This window comes from Megalops cyprinoides, chromosome 7, assembly GCF_013368585.1.
Source record: "Megalops cyprinoides isolate fMegCyp1 chromosome 7, fMegCyp1.pri, whole genome shotgun sequence".
NCBI lineage: Eukaryota > Metazoa > Chordata > Actinopteri > Elopiformes > Megalopidae > Megalops > Megalops cyprinoides.
The window spans coordinates 36,223,526-36,243,987 of record NC_050589.1 but is presented as its reverse complement, the minus strand read 5'-3'; the positions used below and the strand labels follow the sequence as shown (position 1 = coordinate 36,243,987).

Genomic DNA, 20,462 nt, shown 5'->3' with positions numbered 1-20,462 from the left:
TCTTCCAGAAACATCAAGAACAGTCAGCTCAGCAGATACATGCAGTATGCAACTCCACCCACCCAATCTTTAGTGATAACATGATATTAAATCAATACCAAAACTAGATTTACAGATATCACTATTGACCCATTTTGTTTTCAACTCAAAATGAAATGGAAAATGAGTTAAACAGAAAACCCTTCTTAAAGTTAGAGCAGATAGGTTTATGGCTAAATGATCTGTTGTATGTTAATGCTATGGAGCTAATTATACACATGTTAGTTATCAGACTGTATCCAAAAATGTATACAGTACATAAAATAAGACTCTTCATTGCTACATTCACAGACATATTTGTGCTGCAGTGGTCTTTAACAAAGTGAGGAAAAAAACAATTCAATGAAAACTGCAAAAATTAACATTACAACAAACATTCAATGTTTGCATTATTTGTATAAAAAAGGTCAGATCCATTTGGGATTATAACTGGTGTAAATATCCGTACACAGACCCTGCTGGCTGCTAGTTTGGAAGTGGTGCACAGCATTAGTTTTAACTGCTGTGTTTCTGTTACCAATCAAAATACGGTTCAGAAAAACAAGCTGGAATTTTACATGGGACAACATTTATCATTATCATGTAAGTATTGCACTGCTGTAACAAAAAAAAAAAAAAACACTCCAATGCACACAAGGAATGCACTCTGCAGTCATGTGTATCCCATTGGCAGACCTGTCAGAAACTGAATTGCCAATATGTTTGGTTTGCAACAGCCTCATTCTCTGGTGAAGACAAAGATGACAGATGTCACTGGATAATAATTCAGACAGAGCAGGTTGTGTCCACAGGCCAAATCTGGGAGAAACCATGAAAAAGGCAAGGTAAGTGCCATGCGTACCAGAGTGTCAGGGGCTGCCGCAGGTGGATGTTACTGCCACACTGTTTCTTCTTCTAAGGGGTTAAATGACAGGCCACACCAAAGTGTTTGTATTACTGCTACCTACTGCACTGGAGAAAATGACAAACATCTTAAGAAAGAACATTCTCCAGAACCCAAACCAAACTTCCACATGTTGGCACTGATTTATGCATCAGGTGCAGACACAGATCTGTGTTTTTGCAGGATAATAAAAAAGTAGTGTTCCATTAGAGTCAATATAATGATCAAGGTGTCTGCTTCGACTGCAAGATAAACTCTATGGCGTGGGTTCAGTCCCCGCTGTGTCATTAACAAACAATGACTTGGAGCGCACAGCGCTGGAACAAAATTTTCTTTGTTTCCCCCCAGGATAGGGGCAGGTAGGTTGGCCAGGGTTTATCTGTCTCATTGCACTCCAGCAACCTCTGCTGGTCAATCGGGTACCTACAGTTCACCTGTATAGAGCTGCACATAAAATGACTCCTGTCTGAGCAAGCTTGACTTCGGGACTGTGGTGTGAATGCGGTGCGAACTTCTTTTTCATGTGGTGCTTGACATCACATGTTTTGTATACAAAAACATTACAGTCATTGGTACTGATTTCTGTTGTGTCACACATTAGCTGCGTGATTCTGTTATATAAACACAATGTAACAATCATGGCTACCATAAACAAGTCACCGGTTTGGGGGTTTGGTGACTGACCGACACTCCCTTCCTCGGCTGGACTCTTGTATCCCTCTCACATATTAGACAGTGTAACAGACAAAGTAAATCAAAATCAAAATTCGAAGGAAGAAAAGGTGTCAAAAAACACTCCACATTAATCTGAGTGACTTTGTCCTTCCAGAGGTTAGTATAGAGTGATACAGACCTGGATTCATTTTGGAGGGTTTGATTGTTTTTTTCCTTCCCTTAAGACTGCCTGTTGGTTTAGATTGCAACAATTAAAACTGGACTGGGCCATTTGCAAACAACACCAGTTATACCAAGGAAGGAGTGAGGTCAGAAACATCACGACCAACAACACTCACTGATAGTTTCATATTAAAATGGCTATCGTTTCAAGCACGTGAAAGGAATCCATTTAGGGAGTCTTTTTTGTCATACAATCACCTTTCTGTGCTCTTCTACAGGACATAATTTTCTTTTAGAGCCAGCCCAATAGGATACCCAGGCAATGCTGCACTCTTTGACAGGACTGTGCAGGAGTAGAACACACACAGCTGAAGAGAGGAAGTCAAAGATTTACTGAATTGTAACTCTATTCGATCTAGACATCAACAGCTGAGTGCCGATTCAAAGCAATTCCGTCATTTTTTTCCGCAAAATGGAAACATTTGCAACATTTTTCAACAACACAGACAACTGACATGGGTTACCTTTGAGAGTGAAGTCCACAGAGTTTTTTTTTTTCTAGATCACTGCATGCATACACTGTAACGTAACCCATCCTGTTGCTAGGGGTGAAAAGTGCATTCGAGCGGAGAATGGTTTGGCAGAGAGAAGCTAAACACAACACCAAATATATTCCACACTTTGCTGTAAACAGCAGGAGCACCTGAATGAGAGTAAATGAAATGGGGGAAGAGGAGCCTTGATGTCATGGACCAAGGATGAGCAGAAGTGGGCATGGCTGAGTAGAGGGCTCTGAGGGCAGCGGGGAACGGGTCAGTCTCGCTCTGTTCCAAACATCTGGAGGAAGAAGGAGAAAATGTAGACCACATCCAGGTAAATGTTGAGTGTTGCAAAGATGTACTCCTCTGGGCTGATGGTATAGCGCCTGTTCCCCATAAGCAGCTGTGTGTCGAAGGCCAGGAACTGAGGGAAAATAACAGAGAGAGCGAGTCAGTGTTAAAAGTTAAAGCACACTATTCACTGAGAAGATGAATCCAGGGGGCAGTATTTTATTGGAAGGGCCAGGCATTACTAACCCAGCCTTGAGACAGCCACCTTCTGGGTGAAAGCTTGGTATGTTGAAATAAAAGTAGTAAAAGTAATAAAAGTTGAAATCACAGTAGTCCTGGTGCATGTTAATAAAAAATTAATTTAGCGGCTGTTTCCTTACCATGGTAAACAGTATGGCTCCGACTGTGGCATAGATCGCATGCAACCAAGGGACCTGCGGGACACATCAGGATTAAAACTTTTAACATAAAGGGGACTGAAAGGGAAGAGCAAATAACTTTTGTTGAGGGTGGGATCATAAGTTTGGGGTAAATATAATTGCAACAATAGCAGAATGAGGCTTTCTGTTCCCCATGATGGTTGTTACTGCCATCTGCCACTGATTTGTATGAACTTTGGACTTGCTCTCTACAGCAAAATACAGTGATTGGTTCAAATCTTTTCTCAATAAACGCATAGATTTTGGGGTTCATGAAGAATCCCAGTCCAATCACCATCTATCTATAGTACTGAAATACTGTTTATTAATATGCTAAATAGCCATCATGTTGTTCCATCTGTTTAGCTTATGTATAACTGTGGAGGAAAGGAACAGGTTAGGGGATGGGGGGTGTTTACTTACATATCCAAAAGGTAGAACTATTGCCAAGAAGAGCCCACAGAAGAACAGGGTTATGCACATGACAAAAAGGACCCCCTGACATGAGGTGATGTCAATCTAGACACAAAGAAAGTTGACTTCACTAAACAGCAAGAGCTCCAAAACCAATCTGCAGGTTTCTAAGTCACTGACCCCACATTAAACCCAGAGCATGTTATGTGCACTCCTGTGCAGAAGTCTTGTTGCCATTCTTTTTCTTGACACAAGCAGCATTTTGTATAACCACACACACCCAAAGTCATTTGCAGATAGAATGTGCAACTCAGGAGGAGAGAATTTAGTGCAGACTCCAATAATGGAGCCACCACCTCTACACCCCCCTTTGTTGTTTGTACCCCTGCCACATTGTTAGTGATTACACAAGGAGCCCATTTTATAAACAATGAAATGTTTTGCCCAGCAAAAATCCTTCTGGTGTTCTGATTGGCTGGGGAGCAGGTATATGGGTGGGAGTGTCAAATAAAGGAATATGCTGATCACGTCAGGATCTTCCTCACCTTAGTCTGAAAACTGAAGATGGTGACGGCCAGACAGACCATGGCGGTGATGGTGAGACAGAGGATCACAGATTTGGTGTTGTAAAAACTTTCAGGAAGAGAGAGGGATGGATTAGTTGAAACCTTTCAGTCTAGCCAACATGACAACTCTACAGACACAACAGAAAGCCTGTCACAAGAACGCACATCTAAAACAGGTCACATCAAATGACCTTAGACTGGCTTGACGCATGCAACATTTGTGACACATAAGACATAGCATGACATAACAACATGACACAGAAGTGCTGCTCATTTTCAGATTACATTATTGTCATTTAGCAGAGCGACTCACATAGGTTATGACTTCACATGTTACCCATTTATACAGCTGGATATTTATTGAGGCAATTCTGGGTTAAGTACCTTCCCCAAGGGTACAGCAGCAGTGCCCAAGTGGGAAATCAAACCAGCAAACCTTTCATTTACAAGCCCTGCTCCTTACCATTCTACCACATTGCTGCCCAGATGTCATATATGTCAGGTGCTGAAACTGCACAGGCGACCTGTGCTTTCAGCATGTCAGTGCATCTGGATTAGCTTTAACATCCCTCATTCAATGATTCAACCCGCTCTGCAATGCAACATATTTCACTCTGCAGCACAACACCACTCATACCAACCTGCACCGCAAATCGCAAATCCTTCACAGGCACAGACACTGATGTGAATCAGGTCATTGTTGCTCAGCCATTCCCTTACACAGACTGTCAGGTAAATGTTAATTGATGAGAGCCGTGTAGCAGTGGCTCTGTAATGGTAAAGCAGCACGCATTCATTATTTACCTGGCCACAAAAGCGATCATGACGGCAATGCTGCCAGTCTGACATGGGGTGAGAGCATGCAAGCAGAGTAAACACAGACACAGAGGACAGAGTCAGATACAGACAGAGGCATGGACATGCAGCCAGTGTGGGACTGTACCTGGACAACATCCCTGTGATATAGGAGAGAGACAGTGTCTGGAACAGGAGAGGCCATGGTTAGTCCCAAGGGCTTGACAACTGTGGACGCACATTCTCGCAGACAGGTTCAACTCAAAGATACCCACGCGCTCACTTAGGGATATGCATAGTCACACGTGCACGCACACAAGAGTATTCAGGTTGGTTGGTAAGCTAAATTCAAACAACGTCAATATATAAGTGTAAAGCTAAACACTGACACTGACTACATTCCTGATACTCACAAAGATGACCAGTAGGATCAGATTCCAGGGAAACTGCCTCCTGTTGAGGGGAGACACAGGAAACAGAAGTGAGGGACAATGCTGAAAAAAAAGGCCCTTAACTGTGGTAATCCTGACAAAAACAGTTACCTTAATAATGACAGCTAACACCCACCTTGGTCCAGGGCAACAAGACAGAGTCAGGTATGTGACAAAGAAGACCGCACTGTCAAAAACAAAGCTTAGATTAGTCACTTCAAAGTCACAGTTTGAGATAAAACTAAAATACAATGGTATGACGTATGCATAGTGTGTTCATTCGTTTTTTTATTCATTAATTTTCAGAATATAGAGGTCTGTAAAGTGTGTTCACTAAGTGTTAAATAACCACCTTGCTGAGGGCCACTGACCATGTGCTTGGCGTGTCTGTTGTTGTTCAAATACATACTCAGATATATTCAAATGACTCTCAAATGTAATCTGCCAGTTATAATTCCAGTAAATACACAGTAATACCTGATAATTTTGTCATATTATATTGTCCATCAGTAGCAGTGAATGTGTTACTTACTAAGAGGCCCAGTACCAGCCAGGATTGGTCTGAATGTAGTACTTCACTGGTTCACTGGGGGAGAGAGCAGGAGGATTAGCGATGTCAATCACTCAATCCTGGAACACTCTTGTGTAACTTGACTTTCATTCTTACACACTCATGGGCTCTGTTTCAGAAAGCAGGTTTAGTGAGAACTCAAAGTTAGTTGACTCAGAGTTGAAAGAAACTCTGGGTTTTCGGTTTCACAAAGCCAGTTCAGCCTAACTCTGAGTCAGTTTCTCCTCCTCTTTAGCTGAAGCCTGCAGACTGAAGGAGGTGTCAGACATGGTGTGTCTTTTTCTTGAAGAGCCAGTTGATATTGAAGCACAAATACTCTGCAGAAATCTCCATCGGGAGAGGGTGATCAGACCCCGCTTGGATGTTTTATCATTCCCTGATGATTATCTGTTTGAGCGTTTTCATTTTTCTGCACAATCGAACATTTATCTGAACAATATTCTCAGCCCTCATATCGTTTATATGACACATTGTGGACATGCTCTCAGCATGGAATAAATTCTTTGTGTTCTTTTCCTTTTTTTTGCCAATGGGAATTTATATAACATCGGTGACCCTGAGCATATTTGCTGTTTAATATGCTGTTTAATTGGGCTAATCAACATCACAATTGCCTGTAATGAACTTTTTTTGAGTTAATACTCACATATATACTCATATTCTGCATACACATTCATTAATATTTCTAACTCCACTGGGGAGAAGTAGGAGGATCGAGCCCTTTGTTCTCCTGTTACCAAGATGAATCATGTTATCTGTGTTCCATTGATGAGGGCTTTTTATCTCCTCATGCACGTCCTTTACTCAGGGTTAACTTAACTCAGAGTTGATTGAACTACTTGTTATCACCTGTTCTGAAACCGAAAACTCTGAGTTTGACAGCTCAGAGTTAGTCAACCCAGAGTTCAGGTTTAAACTCAGAGTTTGTTAAACCTGCTTTCTAAAACAGGCCAATGGACACACACACACACACACTCACCAGAAGGTGAAGAGAGCCACAATGGCCACAGTGATCAACAATTGGATCAGCAGGATGGTGTACACCTGCAAAAATGCAGAAACACCTGTGAGAAGAGAGTATGCATACTAAGCATGCATGGACACACACACACTGACATGCACACACACACTCTCACACATGAGTGCACATACCCAAACATATATAAACTGAGCTTTTACTGTTATTTTGGCACATAGCAGAATGGATCAACAAAGCAGCAGTATCACTCTCTGTGTAAAAAAATGTGACAGTCTGGCTTAACCTCTTGCAGAATATGACCCTTAAAGACATTATCATCACAGAGCAGTATTCAGTTTGCATGACCATGAGAGAACCATGTATAATGGAAATGTGTGAGCTTTGTCAGGAAGAAAGGGGGAAAATTCCAGAACTGCACCCAAAATTCTGACCAGTCAAGGGCCTGCGTGTGATGTGCTTGCTGTTCACAGATGGTGCCAGCTAGTGAACAATGTGCACACAATGACTATTTGTGTGATCACATTTTTTTTTAATTTATGTTATTTTTTGTTTGCAGCTTTTTCCAAACAATAACAAAAACTGTACCAACAGAAACTAATGGCTGTTGAAGAGCCTGTGGTGCTAGGCCTCCAAAAAAAAGTTTCATATAGGACCTGAAGTATAATGAAAGTAAACTTCTCTTTAATCATTTAAAAATTTTGTTCAGACACCTTGAAGTACTAATGCTGGAATAATGTTTCATGAGCCCCCAAATGGCTAGAGCTATCAAAATGATTCACAGTGGAGTCTTCTGATCGTTTATGTTTGAACAAGTCAGTTATTGACAGCATATGGTAGCTGTACTCATTTCAGGTCTCCTGAAGTCTACACCATATAGAGACAACACACTGAAGACTGAATGTTTTTCAGAGGTGTGTGCTGTACCAACCTTACGGATGAAGATCCGTCGGATGTTGTGATCATCCCAGCCGAATTCTGTCAGCATCTCTGTGTCACCATAGTAATACCCGCTGCCGCCGGGGCTGGTGCCTTGAAGAGATGACGGACAGAGACAGGTGAGCCTTCTCCACAGGAAGTGTGGAATAACACCGGTGACAGGTGCACTTTCACTGCTGCTAACATCAGACTGCGTCACCCTCTCTCTTCCCTGCATGGCTGTTTAGTGTAGACCTCTTAAATGCCATTTTTAGTAAAATAAAGATAAAAATGAAAACTTGTTGGACTACAGGGGTGGAGGAAAGGAGATGATAAAAGGGAAATACAGACAGGGAGGTCAACAAATAGGAATGTGAAGAAGCATTGGTCACCGTGGCCCAGGTCAGCCCACATGGAGGTCACGGTGTGGGGCTGCTGGGGAGTCTCCTGTCTTTTTACCTGCCGTCGCCTCCTCGTAGCTGGGTGGGGCTGCCGGCATTGTCCCTTCTTGTGCCCCATTGGTCTGTTTGTTTGTCACCGAGACCTGGAGAGGCATGAAATGACTATTAATTTAATTAATTGATTAGCACAGTTACTCTGTGGACAGCGTGTTTGTGTTGCTTCAGTGGGTAACGTGCACCAGCTTTCATCTGAATTTTGTGCAGATACTTTTATCTCGGACTTGTGTCTTCGAGAAAAGGTATTGTACTGAGTGCATTTGTGATGGACTTGTTTTATACTTGCTGTTGAAAGGTCAGAGTTGATATTTATACTCTGGACCTGGGAGCCATGTTTGTCAATCATGGGCATGTCGCAGCCTGTTCAAATGACTAATTACTATTATATATGACCATAACACTGTACATTACATTACATTATTGACATGTTATCCATTTATACAGCTAGATATTAACTGAGGCAGATCTGGGTCAGGTACCTTGCCCAAGGGTACAACAGCAGTGCCCTAGCGGGGCATTGAACCAGCTTCAGGTTACAAGCCTTGTGACTTACCACCGTGCTACACTGCTGCCCACACAGTACAAATCATTATAAAAAACCCAGAATCTACAACTAAGCTGAGAGACCTTAGCCCCTCCTTCTGCCCTTTCGCTCTGTGCACAGAAAACCCCTGCTCCAGCCTTCTTAATGAGTAAGTCATCGTACAACAGCACCCATCTGTCCATATGGCTAATCTGGCATAAGCCACATATCCTTCTCTCCTCTCCTTTCTTGTAATGTCCTCCTCTCCGCCGTGAATCCTTTGAGAGCAGAATTGTTCCAGAACCTATACTCAGCAGTGTTCTGGGGGGGGAGTGAGCGAGAGAAAAAGAGAGGCAGTGTCCGTGCTCTCTCTCCGTCTGTCTTTCTGCCTCTGGCCCCTTTCTAGAATCAAGGCTCTTTGTGCCCATGAGAATCCTTCCCATTGTTCTCCTGGAGCCTCGCTTTGTTTTTTCAGAGTCCCGAGAAACTCCCCCGAAGGAACAAGCTCCCATGTCTGGTGTGTCTCTCTTCAACCAATCTAAATGCCAGGGACTGATGATTCCCTGTAACTTGTGTGGTGTTGTCACTGATGTCATTAATATATACAACTTTACACTAGCATGTTGTATAGTCATATTTACAGACATCTAAACAGATCATTTAATGCAGTGATTGATTACATGCACTGAGCAGGCTTTGCATAAAAACAATAAATAAATAAAGGCTTGAGTGTGCTTGCTTCCTGGTAAATCCCTCATATGAAAGTTCTGAGCCAGTCTGGAACTGGTAAATGACATCATGCAGGTTCTTCAAAGCAGCTTGCCTCCTAAGACTGTGATCCTATTGATGAATATAGGCCATGGATTGCTGGGTCTGGATGTACATACAGTGTTGGACTTGTGATGATTACAGGTGAAAAAAAACCAGTAGTGTTATTCAGTTTACGTCTGTGTCCCTTCAGTCTTCTGGTTTTGGCTACAGGTCTCTGTCTGTCCTTGCATATTCTGTTCATATTCATTCCCTGTTCATGGATGCACAAGTTATTCACATGCATGAGTAACCCTTTTCTGTTTCAAGAAATACTGGACATTAAATCAACCAGGCAAGAATTTCTTCAGCCAGTTAAAATATCAGAAAATTAGATGACTAGACCTTGACCTCTATCAGCTGTTACCAGGACACAAGGGAATCTCCTGTTCTTTTATGTTAAGTTTCACAGGATCATGTGACGTGAGTCAGTACTTGGTATAACTTCCCTTCACCCAGGTGGGGGCTACACATGGTGGTGGCTGAGTCATCCCCCTTCATTGCAGGGTGCTTTAAGATCCATGAAAGGGACGAAACATGCTACATAACCAGCAATTTTTTCATTCTTTGGTTCAGAACATAATAATGCACACAATCCTTGGTGCGCCACAGAACTTTACTGGAAAAGGAATGATGCTAAAATAATCTGATCAGATTAAACAGTACAACCCACTAAATTCCTAATATTGTAGAGGCTTTCAGAGGCAGTGGCCTGAAAGGAGACACACAAACGGACAAAACAGTACCATATGGCCTTTACAGCTTCACGCAAACTCGGGTCATGTCTTTTGCGGTCTTGTTCCAGATCTGGCTTCTCATCCTAGTGTGCAGAGCTGAGGAAACTTTGTGCTGTAGTGGATAAGGAAAGGGGTTCGTAGCTACATGGCTGCAGGCTTCCTGGGTGAGGTAGCGGCCACTTAACTGTAACCGTGACAGTAAACATAAAGCTATGCAAATGAATAATAAGTCAAATGTATGCTCTGCTGCTCTGCCATATGCAAAGCAAATGAATAATTCAATCATGTTCTACCAGTACTTAAATATAGGTAAGTACAGTATGCCTTGTAAGAGCATCACACAGCATGCTGGTAACAATACAACCCTTCCCTGCATAAGGATACTGAGTATACCCTGAGGCTGGGTTTTGGATCACTGTTATCAACAAATATCCAGACACAGATGCTGGAGATGCAGCTAAACTGCTGTACGTCTGGTGTGTGTGTGTGTGTGTGGAGGGGGTTGGGGGGTAAGCCAAAGCTAAGTCACAGAAGTTACGTAATATTCTGAAACGCTCTAAAAAATGTGAAATGCGCCAAACCGCGGCAGACGAAGTCCCAGGTTTTCACAACGTTGTGAATCTTTTTATGCACATCAGCTGTGACACAACAAGTGCTGCCTGTCAACACCCTGAAAGCTTATCCAGAAGCACAAAGGTGAAGAGAAGGAGAGAGAGACAGCGAGAGCGAGAGGGAGAAAGAGAGAAGCCTACCTTCCCCTGGGTCATGGCTGTTTCTGAGGTGTTCGATGTCGCTGTCCAAGTTTATCACCTCTGGATGACAAAGCTGTTGTTCTTTGCTCCTCTCCAGCCTCTTTCCCTTTTAAATGCAATTCCAGCAGTCTCACAGGGTAAGCAGGGATGGCAAAACCAGCTCACAGAGCAAAGAGAGAGAGAAATGCTGCCCTACAATAGTGCTGCTACTGCCTGATAATAAAGCTGCTGTCTGCAGCTCAGATTATTAAACAACCCTTTATACAGCAATAGTCGGCTAATCCTACATCAGTGCACATCCCTCTCCCGCGCACACCCCCACACCCCCCTCCCTTACTTGAAAAAGGACATTCTAGCAACATCCAGGTGAGGCAGCAGCATTGAGGGAAGCTTGGACTGTACCAATCCCGACAGCACAAAGGGGTGGGGGCTTTACAAAATTTCACTGAGTGATCTGTGATGCAACGTCTGTCCAGAGAGATCTAGATTAATTGTACTGCGGCGAGAACATAAAACTGTAAAGCACAGGTTTACTATGGCTATGGCTCGGTGGCCTTTCCCCCACTGGGCTTTCTCTTGCTTTTCTATTTGTTGATCTATTTTTATTTGATTACAAAGTTCAAAACACTGATTCCCATATCAGGATTCATATTGTTCAAATGCACAATTTTTTGTGCTTAGAATCAGGAAGTCCTGTTACCTTGATTACAAGAACCAGGAGACAATTTTACATTTGGGCATGTCTACAGATGCCTCAAATTCAGGGAAGCGTCACTTTCAGATTAATCTAGCAGACTGAGAAAGGATGGACTGTTGAAAATAAGAATCTTAGGTGAGCATGCACGAAACACTTCAAAGTTTACAAGGAGAGAAACTTGAGAACAAGGAGGCTGAAATGGGTCTGGATAACTTAGACCCACTGCAGGGTAACTAAATCAAATGAAAGGGTTGAACGAAAAAACAACCTTCAAATGACATTTTTACACATGAACACAAATAGTTATCAGCACAATCACAACTTGCTGATGTTAGTAACATATACTTAATAACTTTTAAAGAATGTGACCAATACAGGTATGAACACATAAATTCACACATATCATGAATTTGTCTTACAAATTATGAGTGTTGGCAGCATCCTCAAAAGGACAGTCCTTCAGATACGGCTTTTGTAGCTGTTAACATTGGTGCACTGCAGCTCGTTCACACACAACAGCTCTCACGACCTTGATCGTTTGAACACAACAGCTCTCACAAGTGTGAATGTTTGAACATAACAGAACATTGCTTTAACACTCAATGGTATTCAATACCTTCCAACATATGTAGGAAGGCAAAGGAGGAAGTGAGTTTTCTGTGGCTTCAGTGTCTACAGAGAAAGAGTGGGTTCATCCACATAAGATATTTAAATGATTTTCTTTTTCTAGCATAACACTAGCATTTAAGATTATTTTTGGTATGTACTGCAATGTGATGAGTAGTAGCCTAAATCTCCGCATAAAGCTGTGCTAAACCTCATTAGCGTCAGCTGCCCTGACTCTTCACTCCTGCTTGGTAAATGTTCTGTAGAAACCCTGTTGTTTTTTGCACTATGCGTATGTGGTTCAAATGTGGTTTCAAAAAGACAAAGCATGGAAAGCTGTGTCATTCCAGCCATTTAGCTAACGCCAACACATGTGTGAACATACATTGCCGGTTTGCATTTTTTTGCATTTGCAGATCTGGATTTGCAAGAACAATAGAGTTTAAGACCTTAACCATGACCCTTAAATCTATGTAGAGCCCCCTTTTCACTGTAAATCATTAGAACATTTAAGGCCAAGGTTTTATTTGGGCAACTTATGTGAGCCATTGTAACAGAACAGAGTAAAACTCTGAACAGGGCTGACGAAGCTATCAGAATGGCCTAACTTGTTTACAAAACAACTCCAGGATCAGTTGCCTCGGTAACTGGTGTGGCAATTTGTTTGCAATTTTTTATTTGTTAGAACAAAACCTGTTGTCACAAGGGAAGAATATAAATCATTTTCAAAAGGATTCCAGATGGGTTTATCAAGAAAGTGGAGTATTAAACATGACATAGTTTGTCAGTTTTCCACAACATTCCTGTATATTTAAAAACTGCTCAGGGTTGAAATCAACATAGCCTTTTCTCAGAGTTACTGCTGACAATGTATTTGAAATCTGAAAATTGTTACAATATAATCCTATTCAGTTGTATTATTAAGTTCCATCAGTTTGTTATTTTGGTTAAATGGTTCAATCAGCTGTATCCAAGTAATGCTGGGAGAAGCAGTACTTTAATCTACTGATAGGAGAGTAAGGATATGCGAACCCTGTACTGGGTGGAGCTCCCACTGGATTCAACCACTGACCAATCAGAAGATTTGGCTTTCAACTACAAAACACTATTATTGGCTCAAATCAGTAAGTCACATGGTACCTCCACCCTTTTTGGAGCTCATGAAGCCTCAATTTCCTGTCACTACACATCTATCTACGAGTTATCAGTCGTGACACCTTCACCTGTATCTGTACATCTTTGGTATGTCTGTACACTGTAATGCAAGTATCACACCCACCGTTCCCACTGCTGCAGGCCAATTTAAATAAATGCTTGCAGTTGTACAGTGAGAAACAACACTGCTACATACTCATGTTTACCATGGGTGTTCCCTCAGCTAGAACAACTACTATTATGGTGATGTAAGCCTTTTTCTGTCCCTGCCCAAAGCAAATGGAAAGGATCTAGAATGCTCCTAACAGGAAAATGCTTAGACACAGCCCACCATTGGCTCACTGGTGCCACACAGTGGTACAGATGTGTTACATTTACATTTACATTTATTCATTCCAAAGCGACTTACATAGGTTACAGTTGTTTTTACAATGTTATCCATTTATACAGCTGGATATTTACTGAGGCAACTGCGGGTTAAGTACCTTGCCCAAGGGTACAGCAGCAGTGTCCCAGCGGGGATTGAACCGGCAACCTTTCGGTTACGAGTCCTGATCCTTAACTACTATGCTACACTGCTGCTACACTATTGTGGGAAGTAACCCAAGTGTGCCTCTCTGGTGAATGTCTGGTGAATATCCCCATAATTCAGCCCCCTCAGAGTCACAACAAACATGAAGAACATCTCATCTACTAGCCCTTCTGCAAGAAGACAACAAGAGAGCCATCTGTTGGCATGACTGCTGGCCTGAGAGTAAAGGTTACAAAAAGTCCATCTAAACTGAACAAAAATGAATTTGAAGGAACCCAGATTCTGACTTGATGAAAAAAAAATAAAGCACCAGCCCTTCCCTATTTGTGAAAAATGCTTTATTGTTTGACCCGCTAATCCTGTTATTATACTGCACACAGACTGTGTCCTGCCACATTTCAGAATAGCCTACTTTTTGTCCTTTTTTCCGTGTGGATCTGCAGTGAGACAATGGCAAGGGTACTCCCAGTCCTCCACACCCCGGCCTCACATGTCCCCCTCCCCCCGTGTTCCCTCCAGCCGGAGGTCAGCATCGTGGCGGCCCAGCGTGAAGAGGCTGATGACGGCCAGCAGGGCGGCGAGCATCATCCCGGCACAGCCTGCAAACATGTGGCGGGTGCCGCCGCCCGCCTCGCCCCCGCCCGTCCCGGACACCTCCCCGTGCAGCGCCAGCAGGCCCAGGCAGGCCAGCAGGTGGAGCGGCAGGCGGAACCAGGCCAGCACCCCTGCCCGCCGCTCCTCGGGGATCACGCGGCCCTGCAGGAAGCTGACGGCCGGGAAGTAGAGCCCGCAGGCCAGCTCCAGCAGCAGGAAGGCCAGGAAGGACTCGCGGGCCCTGGGCTGGCCCGGCACTGTGGAGAAGGTCAGCATGAAGAAGGAGAAGAAAGCCAGGAGCACAGCCAGGCACAGCAGATGGCCCGGCTGCAGCCGGTAGCGTGCCGACGTGGCCAGGCGGTAGAGGGCGGAGCCCGCCATGCTGGCCGCCATCAGGCAGGAGAAGACGATGCCGAGCGGGGGCCCGTGGGGGTCCAGCACTGGGGTCCACAGGAAGACGAAGATGTAGAGCACACTCTCAAAGAGGGCCTGGACGCCGCCTAGGAGCATGACACGTCTGTCTGACAGCAGGCAACGGAGCCCCTCCAGACAGCCACGTGAGAAGCGTTCCCGCGCCGAGACACGGGTGGGGGGCGGGGCACTGGGGGTGCCCAGCAGGGGGGTGCCCTTCTCGGCCCCTGCCCCTTCCTCCGCCTCCTCCTGCCCCCAGTCCCACAGCACCACCCACCCGCAGGCTGCCAGGAAGGGCACGGCCAGCAGGAAGGGCGCCACTGGGCCCAGCCCCGCCCACTCGGCGAGTGCGTTGGCCGCCAGCCCCGCGCCCGCCGCCAGCCCGTGGTTCCAGCTGGCCACCCGGGCGAAGGTGCTGGGTATCCACTCCCGCGGGAAGTCGTGCACATCCAGGTGGCGGTGCACGTACCAGGCCTCGAAGGTGGTGGCGAGCAGCGAGGTGGAGAGGCCCCCGAGGATGCGGCCCAGGATGAGAACGAAGTAGTCGCGCGACAGCTTGGTGAGGCAACAGACAGAGTAGGCCAGGCAGAAGAGCAGGCAGGCCTGCCTCCGACCCAGCACCTGCGAGAGCCACCCAGCTGCAGGGGAGAAGAGCACGCAAGAGCCCAGGCCGCACACGTACAGGATGGCAATCTGGGACTCCAGGAAGTTGTAGTGGCGGTACAGCTTGTACAAGTAGGGCCCCTGCAGCCAGTCGGCCCACAGCGCCAGGAGGTAGGCGCGCAGGAAGAGGCTCTGGAAGCGGCGGAAGGCGGGGTTGGCAACGGCGGCAAGCGCGGGCTGAGGGGGTGCGGCGCGGCGGGCGGTGAGCTCCAGGCCCACACAGAGGGCCGCCAGGAGCACAAACGCCAAGTAGGCCGTCACCAGCATGGCGCCACGGTGTCTGGCAGAGGCAGGGTCTTGCCACCTGGGGGCGCCTCTTTGGTCCTTTCAGAGTGTTGTCTTAGTCCTCAGAGCCTCATTGTCTCCATCTGAGAGCTTGGGCCAGGAGCTGGGGTTGACAGCAGAGGGACAGAGAAAGAGGAGCTTTGTATGTTGCTTTACTGTGACAGTGATGATCTGTAAATGCTTTTATTCTCATTTGATCACAACCAAATTTGGCACACACATTTATGAGGTAATCAGGAAATGCTGATCCTATAGACCTGAGAAACACTGGAAAAAGTGTGATATAAATTGAACATTGTTGCTGTTTACACTGGACCCTAATTTGACACTCTCTAAACGTCTCTCTGCAGACAGCACACGAGGAGGGAGTAAGCAATGATTCTGTTTCACATTAACTGAAGACCACCTTTACAAGTAGGAAAAGAGACGACTGTCACAGCAGCTAACATTAACTGTTACCCTGTGTACGCGACCTATTCATCCCCTCCCAAGGTGATCTTCGTGACCCATCCGGGAGATTGGTAGGATATTTTACACTAGCCCATGTAAAAGTTTAAGCTCAGACGTATTCGACTGTGATCGTCCATAAACGATACAATATGGCAGAAACGTAACAAAAAGCGAACTACTGACATCGATTAAGTACAGCACATGATGCAAACTGCTAACCAGTAGTGGTCAAGCTAGCTATACAATGAACATTGCTGGAATAGCTAGCAAACACTTTCATTAGATTGAGCTAGTTATTGTTTGGTTAGCTGCCTTAAAAGTTGTTAGTCCAGTCTTATATCTAGTTCACGCACTAGTCAGATCTCTGGATACCTAGTAGCATGCAATGTTTTCTTTTGCTAGAGCTAACGTTAGCGCCTGGTGAGCTTACCATTTATTTTGACGCTCTCTCATTACCGGTTTCCTGTCTTCAATCGTGAAAAGCTCCTGCATTTAACTGTCTCGAAGCTATGCAATGGACAGCGATGAAATTATTACAATAGTTCGCTGCTATCAGTTTTCCGTTTCCACACTTCTTTCACCAAGGGGCCTCACAAGCTTGCCGTTCACTTCCGGATTCTGTAGCAACGTAGTATCCATGACGTGTTAGTGGGGGTGTTTTTGGTTACCAATCGCACCGGACCACATGCAGCTTGAAGTGATGTGGAGGTCACCCACCCTCAAAATGGCTTTTGCACCATAGCCCCTAACCAACACGATTTTGCTGAGTTCGTGACAAGTGAACATATCCGGATATTCATTTTCAGCAAATTTACAAAGAATTTATCTTGTCCCTATCGCAAGATAAAGCCATTTTCATTCGAGATTTCTGTTTTCCTTGTAAATAAATACGATTTACTTGTCCTGCATGATGACAAGGCACAAAATAGTCGTATATAATATGTCATAATGCGGAATTTTCCCTTAACTTGCTGCTGTACCTGGGAAAACATGTAATGAAAAATGCTTCCGCCAGGTGGCGCCAAATGAAAACTTTTGGGTGAAGTAGGCCTACTCGTATCCTCGAGTCGTCCGCCAGCATTTTATTGTGGAATCCCATTTGACTGCAGATGAAAAATTTGAGAGTGCCTGGAAAGCGCTAAATATTGCCGTTTTATTATTCTTTAACGCAGACAGAGAAGCAGGCAGAGAAGTGATGTGACTCCTAACATTGCACATGCAATCAATGAGAGCCTAGTGTATGGGCTCATTTGACTCAACACTAGTTTATAACAAGCATGCTTCTTATTCTTACCATATTACCAAAATATCAAACCTAATTTTTAACAGGACTTTTATAACCAAATCATTGACTCTTACTTTGGTTACAAAACATGTAGTGTTCCAAAGATATCTGAAGACACCACACAGCTTGGGGGATGGCATACCTGCCATCCTAATTTGAAGAAGAAGCAGAAGAGGCAGCGGGTTGGCAAAGTGTAAAAAATTCCGTTTCAACCATCATGAGAAATATATTTGCCAATATATATTTATGCCTGAGTCAGAATATTGTTATGTTTGAAGCCAATAAAACTACTCAACACACAAACCAAGTTTTGTAGAATGTGACAAAAGTGAGCTTTCAACACAGGATCTGCTATGTTTTGATCACAAGAACACCACTCAGGTGATTATATGACTATGCTCTGAAGTAGGTGTGGTTGGGGTAAACGATTAACTGTTGAACTTTTACAGTTAATTGGGCCGCGTGGAAAGTAGAGAACTAACGCAGTAATGCCAGCTGTGAGGCCAATGACAAACTGTGTTCAGTTATCAGCATCATCTATCCCAGGCCGTTTGTGTTATCTTGCTGTGCTGACAAATTGAACTGAGTTTTGCAATGATGGGGAAATTTGTTCTGCTTGGTTGTCTCGCTGACCTGCATGACTCCCACAAACATGGCTGATAATTTTAATTTACATTGTTGATCATCAGTGAGGAACTATGAAGATGGTTCAGGTTCATATTTAGCTTTTTCTATACAAAAGTGAGGCATTGTAACCAGATAAAGACCACAATAGAGAAGGAAGGCCTGGAGAAAAAAATATGCATTAAAACCATTACAATATTTTTTCTGAACAATCCCACATGTCCTTGTTTACTACCGTATTGTTAATGCATCTGTCATGCTGGTCTGTCTGTTCCACAGGGAGACTGCTCCCTGCAGTTCAAAATCAATGCACAAGAGTAAGAGGTTGTAGTGAAAGTGTCTGTTCAACAGTTGAATTAGCTTTACACTGGTACTGCTGCTGGTCTGAGTAGGACATCACCAGAGGGTAATGAGCATTGATGTATACACTTCACTGGACTGGTAACCATTAGTTCAGCCCTATTCCATGGTTGCCACTGCAGCAAAATGGCATCTCAGGCACAAAAAGGGGGCTTACCATAGACCAACACTGGAAAACTGTAGCTTTTATTTCAAGAGAAGGAGCTGTGGGATCATGAGTGGCTCCGCAGGCAAGGTGTATGCCCTGAGTGGAGATTAAGCCTGATGACTGGGATTCAAAACTGGTCATGTCACCTGCTGACCACATTGCCTTTATTCCACTGTGGATGTGGGTGGGGCTCTCTGCCAGGGTTGTCTCACTGCTCTCAAGTTTCCTGCAATTTGTGCAGTACCTATGAGTTTCTCAGATAACATCAGCAGAGTTAGTAGCACATATCCTCCAATCAGCATCCACTTCACTGTAGTGACTTGTAGTGTGAGGAAACAGCTATTGGCTACGGGTAATTGTATTGAAAGAACCTTTTTGCCTCATTTCAGTGATCCTGCACAAGTGCAAGAGTTTGTCGTGGCAAAATAAAGCTAATGTACAATTAGCAATTTCAAACATGGTTGCACAAAAGGGGAAAAAGCACTGTAGAAAATTGGTAGCCAAATGATAATGTTCTACATACCCTGTCAAAGATTATGGGAATGGATACATATTCCTTGGGTTTTGTTGTGTTTGCAACAGGCGCACGTTATAACCAATGATCAGTTAGATGAGTCATACAGCATGAACACATATGTAAATTCCATGGCAGGAAGCTTAGTCAGTTGATTTTCTTTGAGTAAATGGTATCAATCTCACTTAACTGAACTATGTGCTTGTTCATTCCCATGCCTCCTAGCTAGTTATATAATGCCATATTGAAGGGGCGACAGTCAGAGGGCATCATTGCCAGTCCAGTGAATCGTATACATTGGTGGAGATGAGAAATGCCCATAGAAAAAATGGTGGCCAGAAGTAACATGCTTTTGGCCATGTTTTTTTTTAATTAAATGCTATTAACTGTAGACATGCAGCATAATATTCATACTACCCTCCTATTCAGATGTGCTTAAACAGATATTAGCTGGGGCAGCCTGTAGTGACTGTTAATACCTGATGAAGAGGGATATGTTACATACAAAACATGAAGACAATTATTTTCTCAGAAAGGTGTGCTATATCATTCTTTATAAGTTATGGACTGCATTTGCTCAATAAGTCTTTATAAAAACAATAATATGCTTATGAGGGTAGGTTGTTACTCATTGAACACTGCATAAACTGCATAAAATTTGGAATTATGAGAAAAATGCATATGAGAGCAAAGGAAGCAGGAGAAGGGTAACTAAGAAGGAGAGAGGAAACATTGAAACACTGTAAAAAGCAACGTAGCTCTGCTATATGCATCAGTGAATCACAGTGAAGTGTCAATGATTGATTTGGTTACTAAAAGATGTATGCATTTTTACAGCTGCTGCTATACACATTGACAACAAACAAAATTTACATCTGGTCCTGGACAGAAGCAAAATCGCTGGTTAATTTCAACAGTCTTCAGTGCCGAATTTCCCCAGTTTCATAAAGCCGAAGATAAGATTTAAGCAAGATTGACAGTGTCTGTGTGTGGCCCAGAAGATTATCCCTGCTCATAAACATGCTGTGCTGTGAAAACTAATTCATAAATAGCGATTAGAGTGATGTGGAGCTGCCAAGCTTTGATGGTGCTACATTTGTATACCATGAGGGTAAGAGTGTTAGCAACTGGACAAAATAGAACCAAGTAAAGAAATACAGGACAAAGGCACCAACCAGTATA

At 43.8% G+C, this 20,462-nt stretch overlaps 2 protein-coding genes across 2 annotated transcripts; both read right to left on the bottom strand.

Moving 5' to 3' along the window:
• Nucleotides 1-357: 357 nt before the first annotated feature.
• Nucleotides 358-11,203, bottom strand: LOC118780856 (protein lifeguard 2-like). Its single transcript, XM_036533575.1, has 12 exons — nt 10,957-11,203; nt 8,139-8,223; nt 7,693-7,793; nt 6,765-6,829; nt 5,747-5,800; nt 5,351-5,401; nt 5,197-5,236; nt 4,932-4,969; nt 3,968-4,055; nt 3,432-3,527; nt 2,970-3,023; nt 358-2,722 (listed from the first exon to the last, which is right to left on the bottom strand). Exons 1-12 carry the CDS (start codon nt 10,969-10,971, stop codon nt 2,573-2,575), a joined length of 837 nt encoding a protein of 278 aa, XP_036389468.1. The 5' UTR covers nt 10,972-11,203; the 3' UTR covers nt 358-2,572.
• A 3,048-nt stretch (nt 11,204-14,251) lies between these two features.
• Nucleotides 14,252-16,959, bottom strand: mfsd5 (major facilitator superfamily domain containing 5). The gene is made up of 2 exons (XM_036533981.1): nt 16,780-16,959; nt 14,252-16,002 (listed from the first exon to the last, which is right to left on the bottom strand). The coding sequence occupies exon 2, from the start codon at nt 15,879-15,881 to the stop codon at nt 14,433-14,435; it is 1,449 nt and encodes a 482-aa protein (XP_036389874.1). The 5' UTR covers nt 15,882-16,002; nt 16,780-16,959; the 3' UTR covers nt 14,252-14,432.
• Nucleotides 16,960-20,462: the final 3,503 nt, after the last annotated feature.